Genomic DNA, 15,058 nt, shown 5'->3' with positions numbered 1-15,058 from the left:
GTTCACCAGATTCTCTACCTCATTCCTGTACTGTCTCATCATTGTTTGAGATCTGACCCACTACGGTGGTGTCGTCAAATTGGAGGGGAATTTGGCCGCAGAGTCGTAAGCGTATAAGGAGCATTGTAGGGGGCTGAGAACACAGCCTTGTGGGGCACCAGTGTTGAGGATGATTGTGGAGGAGGTGTTGCTGCCTACACTTACTGATTGTGGTCTGTAAATCTCCTCTGCACCCTTTCAATAGCTTCCACGTCCTTCCTATAGTGAGACGCCATACGGCGCACAGTATGGCACAGTATGGCATCTATACTGGAACTGTTGCAGCAGTATGCAAACTGTAGTGGATCCAGATAGTCTAGGAGACTGGAATTGATTCATGCAGCTAATTTCAAATGGTGATTGTGGCTGGCAATTGAATCTTTGAGCATGCTCTGGAAGCACACATCATTGCTTTAGACAATGTTGAGGGGAGCAATGCGATAGGATTGAGGATGTACTGAAACTGAGGTGTGCTCTTTATTAGCAATGAGATGTAATTCTGAGGACTTTATGGTCTCTCGAGCATTTTGGACTTTGCAAGTTGCCAGGACTGGCCATGAGAGCACAATGTCTGTGTTTAAGAGGAGATATTTTAATATCAGGCAGGTAAATGTTTGACGTTGTCACCTTCGGGTGGTCTGCATCCATATTAAGGTGAGCAGAAATGCAACCCAGCATCCATAACTGAGTCCCAGTTGTGTAGGAGTTCAGTGCAGTGGTTACTTTCAGAACTACTGTCAATGAAAGCCCTCCCTGGCCCCATGGCACCTGTTCCTGAAGAATGCAGCAAATGTGAGTCACCAGTTCCCACGACATGCGGAGGCATCGGTGACATTGCTTCTCACTCTTCTGCAGATAAGATTTGTGGAATCTCTGCACCCTGGTTCTTGCAAGTTCTCCGTACAAAATGTCTCTGTGAGTCTCATCCTCTACATTCAGAGTGGACCATGCTGATCTTTGATTTTCAGGGTTTTATTCCTCCCTTTGACAAATTTGGGACCCCTGTTGTAATCATCTGCTTCCTCTCTCCAGCCTGTATGCGATTACAAAGGCAGCAATAAATCCAGACTCTATTTTCCTCTCTGTAGTATCAATGAGAAACATCCAAAGATTAGCATTCATCTCAAAAGGTCCTCTTTCTATAAATTAATCACCAGTGAATATGAGTTCAAGAGCTTTCTTCTCATGTTGAAAACTACTCACCCCTGTAAAGATGGCCAGTGCAGGGTGCATAACAAGGTGCCCCTCCACCCCAGACCTACCGAACATGATCAACTGCTTTCACATTGCTTTGGCTGGGCACTTGGATGTGCTGCTTTTGGCCCAGATGCTGGAATCTACATCATTGCACTCAAATACTGTACTCTTTAGAATAGCGAGTAAATATTTAGACTGAAAATGAGATTATTTGAGGGGGCAGCTTCTTTTCTGTGAATTGTTCAGGTTTCTGTAGCTTGTCCATTCATCCACTTGCTCTGCAGTTCGTTATTACTCTGGGGGAATTTCCAGACTGTGAATAAGTGATTAAAATAAGGAAATCGATTGGTGCCACTTTGCAGGATTCATCTTGCATGAATGGGCATCATTGCTTCACTTCCATTGCTTCATTGATTCCTTGCACTGTCATTGAAAAGTTTTAAAAATGCTTCAGTCGTGCCTCTGTCCTCATTTAGGAATGCGTTGTTCAGCTGGGTGCCCCTTTAATCCCATCCTGCCCCCTCCTCAAACCCCCAAGTGCATGCATCTAATTTCCAATCTGCTCTGCAGAGCTTTCACCAGCAGAGATTCTCATTTTAATTTTGCACTGTGCATTGCTGCAGGTTAGATGGTGGTGGTACAGATCTCTGATAGCCAGACAAGCTTGGACTCTCCCTGTGTGAGTATGGAAACTCGTCCCATCATGCTTAATGTACAGATTTCCCTTCCTCACAAACCTCTCTTCTTGATCCCATCATGTTTATAGCACATATCTGCTGTTAGTCTCTGAACATTTTGAGATGGCTGCGCCTTTGCCCCACTCGGACCTCATCCCTCTCCATCTTGAAGCCACTTGCACAGTTAACACATACCCTTGGTACTTCCCACAGTGTCTTTTCCCCAGCTGTAAGCTGCAGATGCATCTCCTGACTATGTATTCCATTTGGGACCTATTACAATGCCAGAAATCTCATGAAGCATGATGTTATGACCATGCCCTGTGCACAACAGCCCCTTCCATGCCCGAGTCCAGTTGCTCCCCCCCACCCCATAGAATCTAGCGAATCCCTACAGCGCATAAGGAGGCTATTTGATCCATCGAGCTGCACTGACTCTTCAAAAGTGCATTTTACCATGCCCACCACCACCACCCCATCCCTCCCCACTGGTCCTATCCCCTTATCCCCTAGCATTTACTATGGCTAGTCCACCTAACCTACTCATCTTGGGACACCAAGGGGCAATTTGCAGATCTTTGGACTTTTGGAGGAAACCGGGGCACCAGAAGGAAACCCACATAGACATGGAGAGAACGTACAAACTCCTCATGGTCACCTAAGGCTGGAATCAAACCTCGATGCCTGGCATGGTGAGGCAACAGTGCGAACCACAGTGTGACTGTACCCCCCTCCTCAGTGCAGCATTTGCTTTGCAGCCCCTTTCCCTGCCTGAAGTTAGTTGCCCTCTGCCTTCCCCTTTAAGCCCTTTAAGATACCCCAGCCTTACTCTTGTTCTGATAGATAGAGACTTGCCTGTGATAATCCCTCGAAAGCAATGTGGTGCTGTTTACTGAAGCCTGGCATTGATTCCTGCGAGTGCAAAGTAAGCGATCCAACCTCAAAATCACAAGCGAAGTGCAGATTGCTAGGTATGCGTTGCTTATGTATATTGTGAAACATGTCATTCTACTTCCATGCTGATGCGCCCAGATGTTCCAGCATTGGGGAGGATGATTCCAGTGAGCAGACCTTATAATGAGATGCAAATGTATTGAAATGACTTTTCCAACATGCTGCAGTGGGAAATGCCTGCCATTGATGGCTGGAGTGCACAATTGTGACCGATTTGCAGCTTTCTTGTAATATTTTCCACTCCCGTCCACCGTGATGCTTGCTGCAAATGTGAGCGAAAAGTCCAGCCACTGTTTCTCGTTCTGATTAGATAAAAAAAACCTAAATATTCCAGGCAAATATGGCCTCAGCTGAGTGTCCTCCTTACCCACCTCTTCTTCCTTTTTCTAAAAGCTTGCCCAGTTATGTGTTCACCTATGTTCATTTTCCTAGTCATTATATGTTCTAAAGCAAATGTCTGCCATGGCATCCAGGTCTGACAGCAACAAGTTTGTGCAGAAGTCTTAAAGTCAGAACCAAGTCTTTCAGCATTTACCAAACCACTCCCTGTAGTTTTTAGCAGCTCTGAGGAACTCTAGAAAATACCAAATCATGGCAGCAGGCAGAAGAGATCAATCATTTTAAATAATGTTGGTTGCTAGGGTTGGCGACTGGCTGTGGGAACATGAGTCCTTTCTGCCATTGAATGCATGTTTAGCTATGACTGAATTATTGCGGTGGATTGATGTTGTAATCTGGCTACTCTGCACATTTCTCATGGATGCCCAATGCACATGTTTTAATACCCTCAGCCTCATGGTGTCTGATGTGATGTGAAATGGAAATATGCATGTGCCCTGTGAAGCATATTTTGGGCCACTAAGGCCACTTGTGGCAGCCAAATAATGGGCATTATGCAAATGATTTTTAAAATTCCCATTTCAGTAATCCCAACAGGCAGAACAACTACGACTATGGGTGTACCCATAGGAGGAACATTCCTATTAAACCTTTTAATGAAATGTGTACCCTCACATGTAATTTTCTTTTGTCAGTTACTTGAACTGTATTTCACTAGTTACACATGTAACACATTAAATTAGTGGTAGAGAATTCTTTACAGTGAACATTAGTTGGTGAATGTAATTAAAATCAACACACATGCTACAAGTATTTGCATCGCCATATTTTTAAATAATCTGATCAATACACTGTTTCAATTTTTCTCAAGCAAGCGTCTGACAATGTGGCAATGGTAATTTCAATTTAAGTTTAGTTCTATAGTTTCACAAGTGGTATACCATACCAATTTCACTGAACACAAATACTGAAAAATAGAGTAATTGCTGTCTTAAAAAAATCTTTCTTGTATTTAACAGATATCTTCTTTTATTCATAACGCAACTGCATCCATATTATGCATTCCCAGGATTCCTGAATAGTAAATTCTGTTATATATCCATTTACATCAAAAGTGAGTAACGGTTTTTGTAAGTACAGGACTCTGGTGTTAGCATCCTCTAACTATAGATTTGTTCACTCTCAAATCTTTTGCACTTCAATAACCCACTTAAAGTTGCTGCACAGAGATATCTGGTGAATTGAGCTTCACTGCCTCTTCATCTTTTGAACTAATGTATTCTTGATCACCGTTTAATGAAACTATATACCACATGGAGTTTCCACATTAGATAAGCAATGTGAGTCTCTCATCAAGCAAGTAGCTGTAGCTGTTAGTAATCTTTCAGATTCAGAGTTTGAGACTAGCAGGCCTCCTGATTTAAATAAACCCTTTTTAACTATAAAAAATTGACATGACATGATTGCTAAAAAAAAACATTTTAAATTCTTATGTTGCTAAGTATTGTAGTTGCTGTGAAAAAGCAAAACATGCATTGAAAATATAAAACATTAACTGGTCACTGAGGGGATCCAATTTACAGCCTGTGGAGACAACTCACATGGCTCACTGACACTGGCATTATCAGGTTTGTGGAGGGCACTCACCACAGCTAAATGCCATAAGGCAACAGAGATTTTCTACTGATGCAAATAAAGATATTTATTCCTCAACCACAATTTAATCTACAGTCAACCCTGTTTACTACTTATTTGTATCTACAGATAGTCTACGCTCAGGAACAGAAGATGTTTCCTACTTTACTGAAGAATGCCATTATTAACCCTGTAAAGGCAGAAATGGCAATGTGCAGACAAAGAAATATGGAAAACTATCACAGTTTTGTTTATTCAGAGGTGCGGTGAAATTAGACCTATTTAATGAATCACTTCAATAAAGTGACAACAAGGTGATTTGATTACTAGTACATTAGAAGGTTGAATTTAGCTGGGAGTCACAGGTCTCAGCGCTGTTTGAAATTCACATTCCGGCAAGTAGTGTGTTTCACTAATATAGTTGGGTCCTTTGGAGGAGGCAGGGAAAAAGACTCCTGTACTTTATGCCCTGTTCATACATGCCTCCTTACGAATCAATCATGATTGAACTATGTATATGTTATCGGGGTTCAATAGGGAAGATAAAAGATTGGGATTCCCAAAGAGTACATTTTGAGAAAAAATACTAGCACAGTTTCCAAAGATTTACTCTTTGTGAATGTCATTTCCAGCTGAAAGTGTCAGATCACAGAATCATCCCAAATATATCAGCTGCAATTCTACTGTGTAATTAGCACAAGAAATAGTGCAGGCATATTGCTCTTATTGATGGCCTAGAAACAAAAGAGAAACCATGTTATTTCAATTCATAAAGTTCATTTCTGCGTCATCATTATGTGGTAGCTGTACTTGGCAACTGAAGCAAAGTCCCTAAGTTGCTGATGGTGCAATGGGTTAGGGAAGAGAAAAATAAGCCTGGCAGATGACCTTTCCTCCAGAGATAAGAAACAGAAATCTGGAGTGTTTCCTGAGTTGGGGGACACTCATATTTGGATCTTCTTGAAGGCAAACCCCACTTAATTGTAATGGAGACAAGTTCCCTGTCCAATTAAGAACACTGACTAGTTTCCAAGCTAGATGGATAACCAAGGGCTCTCCGGTTTGAAAGGACCAGCAGGTTCTGATGGCAGGTAAGTCAATATGGAACCACCCTCACATCGATGATTTTAAAAACATTTTAAAATGCAATTCCTCAGCCAGGCCACCAAGCTTTTAGGGGGGGTCAAAGGGAAAGCCCCTCTGCGGAGTGACACCCAAATCCAAGAAGACATAGGGGATCCATAAACCTGTCTGTAGCACAGGTCCCTGGTCTGGTGCCAGATACCCACATCTAAACAGTCCATTGCTGATGCAGGTAATACCAATCAGTCTCTTTTAAGTGAGTTTACCAAGTCTGAGGGTGAGTGGTCCTGCCAGTTCCGATCCTGCTTTCACAAAAATGGACTATGCTCATTGAGAAACTGTTTCCTTCCCCAACTGTGTCCTAATATAAGAACATAAGAAATAAGAGCAGGAGGAGGCCATCCAGCCCCTCGAGCCTGCCCCGCCACTCAACAAGATCACGGCTGATCTGTCGCTGCTCAGTTCCACTTTCCCGCTTTCTCCCCATAACCCTTAATCCCCTCTCTTATCAAAAATCCATCAACCCGCGTCTTAAAAATATTTAGCGAGGCAGCCTCCACCACTTCAACGGGCAGAGAATTCCAGAGATTCACCACCCTTTGAGTGAAGAAGTTCCTCCTCAACTCCGTTCTAAACTGCCCCCCTTTTATCTTGAGGCTGTGCCCCTTAGTCCTACTGTCTTTTTTGAGCGGGAAGAGTCTCTCCACCTCTATCCTGTCCATCCCATTCATCATCTTATACGTCTCAATGAGATCTCCCCTCATTCTTCTAAACTCTAACGAGTACAAGCCCAGTTTATTCAGCCTCTCCTCATAGCTCAACCCCCTCAACTCCGGTATCAGCCTAGTAAACCTCCTCTGCACTCCCTCCAAGGCCAAAATATCTTTGCGCAGGTGCGGCGCCCAAAACTGCACACAGTACTCCAGCTGCGGCCTCACCAATGCCCTATACAGCTGCAGCAAGACCTCCCTACTTTTATATTCAATCCCCCTCGCTATGAAGGCCAGCATCCCATTCGCCTTCCTGACCACATGCTGCACCTGCAAGCTGGGTTTTTGCGACTCATGCACAAGGACCCCGAGGTCCCTCTGCACCGTCGCCTGCTGCAGTTTTTCGCCCCGTAAGTAATAGTCCTTCCTACCATTCTTCCTACCAAAGTGGACCACCTCACACTTGCCAACATTAAATTCCATTTGCCATTTCCTGGCCCATTCGCCCAGCCTATCTAGATCCTTCTGCAGACTCTCCACACCCTCCGCACAATTTGCCGTTCCCCCAATCTTGGTGTCATCAGCAAATTTCGACACCCTACACTCGGTTCCCTCCTCCAGATCATCTATATAAATGGTAAAAAGCTGAGGCCCCAGCACCGACTCCTGGGGCACTCCACTAGTCACACCATCCGCCAATCCGAATAGCACCCGTTGACCCCCACTCTCTGCCTCCTATTTGACAACCAATCCTCTATCCACGCTAACACCCTACCCCCAACTCCATGTCCTTCGACCTTCTGCAATAACCTCTTGTGAGGTACTTTGTCAAACGCCCTCTGAAAATCTAGAAAGACCACATCCACCGGCTCTCCTCTATCCACCGCCCTGGACACATCCTCATAGAACTCCAGTAAATTTGTCAGACACGACTTCCCTTTAACGAAACCGTGCTGCGTCTGCTCTATCAAGCAATTCCCTTCAAGATGCCTCGCTATTTCCTCCTTAATGACAGATTCTAACATTTTACCTACCACGGACGTGAAACTAACCGGCCTATAATTCCCCGCCTTTTGCCTGGCACCCTTCTTAAACAACGGCGTAACATTAGCCGTTTTCCAATCATCCGGCACTTCCCCGGAATCCAGCGACGTCTGGAAAATAACCACCAAGGCATCCACTATTACCTCCGCCATTTCTTTCAGAACCCTCGGATGCATTCCATCCGGTCCTGGGGACTTGTCCACAATCAGCCCCTCCAGTCTGTCGAGCTCCTGTATGGGTTTCTGTCAGTTGTGCCTCAGAGTGGATAACACACTTGGCTCTGGCCAGGTAGTGTGAAATCATGTTCCAGAGCTAGTGCTTTGTTGCCAACCTCCAGGCCAGCCAAGTGCATGTGTCCAGCAGATGACAAATCCAGGCCCAAAAGTACTTTGGTCTGTGTAAGCACTTTGGGACATCCTGATGTCATGAAAGATGCGAAAGAAATTCAAGCCATTTTTTTCTTGATCACTGATCAATAATGAAAACATTCAACCATGATGTTCAATGGTTGAACATAGTCAACATATAGTCAACATACACAAGACTTAACTCTTTGGTGTTCATTATGGATGTTGCTGGCATGAGTGCCTTTGGAAAGGTGGCACAGAAGAAAAAGGAATAAAAAGCTCCTGTTTATAACTTACCAAAATAGAAATATATCTCCAAAAATTGAACTTTCCCATCACTGTAATACTGAAGTAAAATCATGTACAAAAGTGATCTGGTGTCTTGCAATTACATAGAATTTAATTTGAATTTAACATTGAATTTAAAATGCAGAAACAAATCATTCGGCTAGATTTTACAGGAGTGGCAGGATCATCACTTTGTAGTATAAGTGTCAGAGGTAAACCAGCCCCCACTTGGCTGGCTTGTTCCAGAGTAATTTACCAGCCACCAGGCCATTAATTTACTTGATTGGGACTTTCCCATTGGGGAAGTAACCCATCTCAAGAAGTGAAAGAAGCCGACAGCTGTCCAATCCTAGCAGTATCACTCAAAGCAACGGTCGCTCCTGGTTGTGCAGCCAGTCCCAAAGAAGGCATTCAGCAACGGAGCTCAGATTTTAATGTAAAATGGGGATGGTGATGTTTTTGCTTTTTCTAGCTTTTACAATCTGTGAGAATTTATTCTTATGCTACTACAGAGGGAAGTGGTTTGATGGTTACTTGTTGAGTATCTGGTCACTGTTTAAGGACTATTCGATTCCAAAGATTCAAAATAGTATACAAATTGGTGGTGAGGTTAATAAAATGTATAAAAAAGGAAAATAATGTAATAAAATAATTAGGCAGTTAATTAAAACACATGAAGAATGGAAGGTCAGGTGTAGTTTCATGGTTGCAGGATACAGAGGCTGCAGATGCTATCTGGGGCAAGCACATCTGCACTGAGTACTTGCAACTCAAGAAGCTTCAGCTCTGAATCATTGAGATGAAGACTGAGCTGCAGAAAGCCAATGCACCAGAGAGGGGAAACATTACCTGGACACCAACCTACAGGGCTCTCTCCTTCTCACTACTCCCCAACTACCTTACCACAAGACTCCTCCCACCCTTTTGACTCCGCACAGGACTCACACCACACAACCTTCTACTGACTACAACCCACGGGATATTCCCTATACCTCCATTACCCAACACAGAATTCTTCCCATGACCCTTCCCCCATTCTACCCCTCCACTCGACTCCCCCAACCCTCCCCACTCCTCCACTATCTCCCTGACTACCCACCCCCGTATCATGACAACCAGCCTGACACAACCCGACCCAACCCCCACAACCACTCCCCCATCCCAAAAAGCCCACCAACCAAACACGCCCAATGCCAGACCCGACTTGAGCACACCAGCCCTCACCTCCCCCCCAATATTATCCACTTACATGATATATTTACCTTTTCCCGACTTGTTAAAGTGGCTAGACATTTTAACTTACCTGCCTTATGGCAGCTGGTGTTGTAAAAAAGAGAATGTGACTTATCTACCTTTGACTGAGCTGCCCTTGATTGAAGAACGCTGCACTATACTAATCTTGCTCTGCCTGAGTCAGAAGATTGGGTGAGATAGGAGCGGCCGGATTTCAATTCAGCTCAATTGCCACTCCATTGGAAGTTACAGGTCCTAACAATATCCATGTACCACAGATATTATCAGTGTTTTAGTAATTATACTGTTACTATTTAATGGCAATTGCATTGTTCAACAGGCGAAGTACATCTATAAATGGGGATAGATAAATGGATCACTGAGATGTTGGAGTAGTGTTGACTGTCACGAAACTCTCCGCCAAAGAATGCTGTTGTATCTTTGCTAACTTCACCAAGCGATGTGGAACTAGTTAACACATTCTACTTTAGAGGATTAACAGTGGAGTGGGTGGTGGGGAGGGGGTGAGGGAAGGGAGGTGGAGCAGGGATGAGATTTGATGTTACAGTATATTATTGTGGAACATATTGTTGTATAGAATGCCCGATGTATGTGTGATCCCGCATATGTTGATTGCCTAATCTCAGATGCTTAATTATGGGCCAATGTCGAAGAAGTGACAGGTGTAGTGGCAGTCATACAGGCGGTGGCCTGTTCAGGCTGACTTTGATCTTCTCTTTTGTCTTTTTGGCCAGATTGGATTTATAAAAGGGAAAAGGAATTTATTCTGACAAATATTACTGAGGTTTCTCATGCACCTTCTAGTGGTCAAAGCTGGAACAGGCATGTCAGTACATTGTTGGCCCAACCTCCCAACCTATCCCAGTAAAGGTTAGCATTAGTACACATGAATTATCCTACACTGCTATTTATATAATTTGTATAGAAACTAATCTTCATTTTTAAAAAAAGCCTATAGCTTGCATTTAAAGATCATTAAAATCATTTAAACATTACATGGCTGCAATGATTTTGTGTTAAAGGCTAAACCAATGATGTAATCACTTCAATACTCACTATGTATGAACATACCTGAATTTCTATTGCTTGCAAAACTGTAATTTAAAGTTGGCTATCAGTCAACATAACACTTAGATTTTTAATGAAAATTTGCTCCAAACTGCCATAATTTGCATTTAATGTAAAAAAAATACAATTAGTACAAATGGTAGTGAAATGAAAAATGGTATCAGTCTGTCATCTATAATTACCCTGACTTCTTGACATTTATCCTTTCGATCGTGAATCAATTTCCAATGATTTTCCTCCATATGTGTCTTCCTTTTCCTAATGTTGTCAAGATCTTCCTTAAGTTTGGCGATGAGGTTTGCAGCATTGTTTTGTTTGAACTCCATCGACTGTTGAATTGGTCTTGAAAGAATAGATACAAAACCATAATTATGGTCAAAAAGTTGACTTCATTGAATAGGTTACAGCACAGAAAGGGGCCACTTGACCCATTTTACTGCAAGTTTGCAGTAAAATCATGATAGGAAACTAACTGGCCAATTCCCCCATCTTGCTGCGCTGATGTTTTAGCACAGCGGGCCGGGAGAATTCCATGGCAGGCGATGTGTGGGATTTGCGCATGTGTTCCCACCATGACAACGTCTCTCAGCGCTGGATTTCCTGCCGTATCTGGTCCGTACCAGAAATTAGTGGGGAAGTGGGTTAAGTATTTAAATGCTCATTTTAATCTAATTTAAATGCTATAAGTGGGACAGAAGTCTCCGGGCCCACTAGCATCACCCCCCCCTCACCCAAATAGTTCACCCCAGCAAAGTTTACAGTAGCTCCCCACTTTCAGGGAACTAGTGGACAAATCCCATTGGAGCGAAAGGAGAGGCAATCGATGCCCCCCAGTCTGTTGGGTCATTGGGGGGGGGGGGAGGGGGGTAGTGGGCCCTCGGCATTGGCATGTGCAATGCCAGTTTGGGATCCCTGGCACTGCCCAAGGGGAAAATGCCAATGCCCAGAGGGCACCTTAGCACTGTTTATCAGCATAGGGCAGTGCCAAGGGGGCTGGACATATGTGGTGAAGCCTAAGGACAGGGCCAGATGGGGTGGGGCCTAGGGGCAGGGCCAGTTGGGGAAGGGCCTGGGGGCAATCGATGAGGTGGGGGGGGTTCCCACTGCCATTCTGCATAGAGATTCGTGGAGGAAGAGAAGCCAGCAATCGGGGAGGGCTGCAGGTGTGGTCAGCCGGGGGGGATGGGTAGTCACCTGCGTGGGGGGGCGGATTGGCATTGCGGGGAGGGGGTTGGAATGGCCAGAGGGGGTGGTGGGTTACTGTCGGTGGGGCCTAAGCAGAGGGGGGGGCTGAAGATCACGGTGGGCTGGGATGGGGGTTGAGGCTTGGCCTGGGAATGGTCAAGGGGCAGCGATCAGGCCATGTGAGCATGCAGAGCCAGGATGGGGGTCGCATGGCTGGCCAGCGATCGAGCTGGCCAGTAATTGGGAGGCCATCAGTGTGGGGCCATTGCACATACACCGATCTCAGCACTGACAGCTCGGTGCATGCACAGTGGCCCGCTCAGTGTGCTGATTTCAGGCCCTCCAGTGGGAACAGGCCCTGCCCACTGAATTTAATGATATTCACACTGGTGGCCCCTGCAGCGCACAAAATGTGTGAGATTCTTCTCTGAACTCCCAATGTCAACCTAGGGAAAGCGACTGGCCCAGATGGGGTACCCGGACGAGCACTCAGATCCTGCGTGGATCAGCTGGCTAGGGTACTCACAGACATCTTCAACCTCTCTTTACAATATCTGAAATCCTTATCTGTTTTAAGAAAACAACCATCATCGGTATCTAAGAAAAATCAAGTAGCATGAAGTGCTCCTAAAGGCTAGTCATGGCACAAATCAATTCCAGCTTCCCGGACTACCTGGGTCCACTACAGTTTGCCTACTGCCGCAACAGGTCCACAGCAGACGCCATTTCCCTGATCCTGCATTCAACCCTGGAACACCGATAACAAGGTCACCTATGTCAGACTCCTATTTATTGACTACAGCTCAGCCTTCAACACCATTATTCCCACAAAACACATCTTCAAACTCCATGGCATAGGCCTCAGCCCCTCCCTCTGGAACTGGATCCTGCACTTCCTAATTCACAGACCACAATCGTTAAGGACAGGTAACAACACCCCCTCCATGATCATCCTCAACACTGGTGCCTCACAAGGCTGTGTTCTCAGCCCCCTACTATACTCCTTATACATCTATGACTGTGTGGCCAAATTCCCCTCCAATTCGAATTTCAAGTTTGCTGACGACACCACTGTGGTGGGTCAGATCTCAAACAATGATGAGACAGAGTTAAAGAATGCGATAGAGAATCTGGTGAACTGGTGCAGCAACAATAATCTCCCCCTCACTGTCAACAAAACAAAGGAGATTATCATCGACTTCAGGAAATGTAAAGGAGAACATGCCCCTGTCTACATCAACGGGGGCGAAGTAGGAAGGGTCGAGAGCTTCAAGTTTTTAGATGTCCAATCACCAACAACTTGTCATGGTCCCCCCATGCCAATACTATAGTTAAGAAAGCCCACTGATGCCTCTACTTTCTCAGAAGACTAAGGAAATTTGGCATGTCAGCTCCAACTCTCACCAACTTTTACAGATGCACCATAGAAAGCACTCTTTCTGGTTGTATCACAGCTTGGTATGGCTCCTGCTCTGCCCAAGACCACAAGGAACTATAAAAGGTTGTGAATGTAGCCTAATCCGTCCTGCAAACCAGCCTCTCATCCATTGACTCTGTCTACACTTCCCACTGCCTCGGCAAAGCAGCCAGCATAATTAAGGACCCCACGCACCCCGGACATTCTCTCTTCCACCTTCTTTATTGGGAAAAAGATACAAAAATTTGAGGTTATGTACAAACCAACTCAAGAACAGCTTCTTCCCTGCTGCTGTCAGATGTTTGAACAAACTTACCTTCCATTAAGTTGATCTTTCTCTACGCCCTAGCTATGACTGTAATACTACATTCAGCAATCTTTTGTTTCCTTCTTTATGAATGGTATGAAACTATACTTTTTACTGTATGTTAATATATGTGACATAAATAAATGAAATCAAATCAAATCAGATGAAAAAACCAGCGTGAATTACTTCAGTTTTCATGCAAATTCGACACTTAAAATTTTTGGGGGGAGAATTCAGCCTTAAGTCTTTACAGACATTTAATAAAGCCTCTTCAATATAATACAAAAGTGGCAAACTTATAACCAAAACATCTTAAAACATTTTTGATCGTTAACTTATATTTTGCCTATTCTGTCAAAACTGATGTACAACTGCTGAGCAAAAATGACCAAAAGCATAAAACTTGATTAAAATATATTGTGAAACATAAAAGAGGATGAAATGTCATTGAATCATAGAATCATAGGAACCCTATAGTGCAGAAGGAGGCCATTTGGCCCATTGGGTCTGCACTGACAATAATCCCCATCATGTAAAATAGGCTGTCAATTGCTCTGACAAAGAGTCATCCAGACTCAAAATTTTAGCTCTGCTGTCTCTCCACAGATGCTGTCCGACCTGCTGAGATTTTCTTTAATTTTCTGTTTTTGTTGCCGTCAATTGCTATTTGTTTTGGGCTCACCGAAAAGTAATGACCCGGCATAACTATGTTGATAGCATAAACAATTTCATAACATTTTCGTCAACAACAATAAACAAAAAATCTAAAGAATTCTAGTGGTTCCAATATTTCAAAATTGCTGGGAAGGAGAAGAGCAAGCTTCACCCGACAATCTGCTTTGCACCTGTGGATTATATGACATGGGAGTGCTTCATATTGACACCTGTGCCGGAATTTTACCAGCTCGCCACAGGAATTGGAGTGGGCGAGGGGCAGACAAGCATTGGAAGGTCCATTGACTTTGGGTGGGATTTCACAGTTTTGGGATGAATGAGGATGAAAAATCCTGCCCTAGGTGCTCAAAATGGCAAAAAGCATCAGTATGCATGGCATTCTTACCTTCATGAGCATGAAATTAGCCATAGTTTTTTTAAAGGAAAGGGTTTTCATCCATAAAATCAAATCCTATATCATATTACTGTGTACATTATAGTTCCTGTCACCTTGGAAATACACTTTCATTTGAGTTCACTTTAGCAAGAAGGGCAAAATAGTCCAGACTATGCATCATTGTTTTTGAACTTTATGCAACATCACACACAGTACATCTTGTTGTTTAAAAGTGGAGTGTATAACATTACTTACAGTCTAACTGTGGGTGGACTGTAATATTCATATTTTTTCTTAAAGAGACAGCATTATCACATGAAAAAAGAATTCAGGAAACATCTATTTGTGATATGAGAAGAGCTGGAAGGTCCAGATGTCACTTTCAGCAAATCAGAATCATGCTAAAGGAGAGAACAATGTGCTAAAAAGTAGCAACAAGTTGTCACGTGAACTAGAATGTCCT

At 43.9% G+C, this 15,058-nt stretch overlaps 1 protein-coding gene across 4 annotated transcripts in view; it reads right to left on the bottom strand.

The window, feature by feature from the left end:
* ccdc178 (coiled-coil domain containing 178) overlaps positions 1 to 15,058 on the bottom strand; it is a 298,679-nt gene that overhangs the window by 161,786 nt on the left and 121,835 nt on the right. For 3 of the 4 annotated variants that reach the window (XM_080194266.1, XM_080194267.1, XM_080194268.1), the window contains one exon: positions 10,818 to 10,977. In XM_080194266.1, coding sequence (XP_080050392.1) covers positions 10,818 to 10,977 — 160 coding nt within the window. Of the gene's footprint in view, positions 1 to 4,041; positions 5,576 to 10,817; positions 10,978 to 15,058 lie in introns of those variants that run through there. The other variant, XM_080194269.1, reaches the window with a different exon arrangement.

This window comes from Carcharhinus amblyrhynchos, chromosome 8, assembly GCF_965287045.1.
Source record: "Carcharhinus amblyrhynchos chromosome 8, sCarAmb.v2.hapA, whole genome shotgun sequence".
Taxonomy (NCBI): domain Eukaryota; kingdom Metazoa; phylum Chordata; class Chondrichthyes; order Carcharhiniformes; family Carcharhinidae; genus Carcharhinus; species Carcharhinus amblyrhynchos.
The sequence above is the reverse complement of the archived record's forward strand: the minus strand, read 5'-3'. Positions and strand labels throughout refer to the sequence as shown.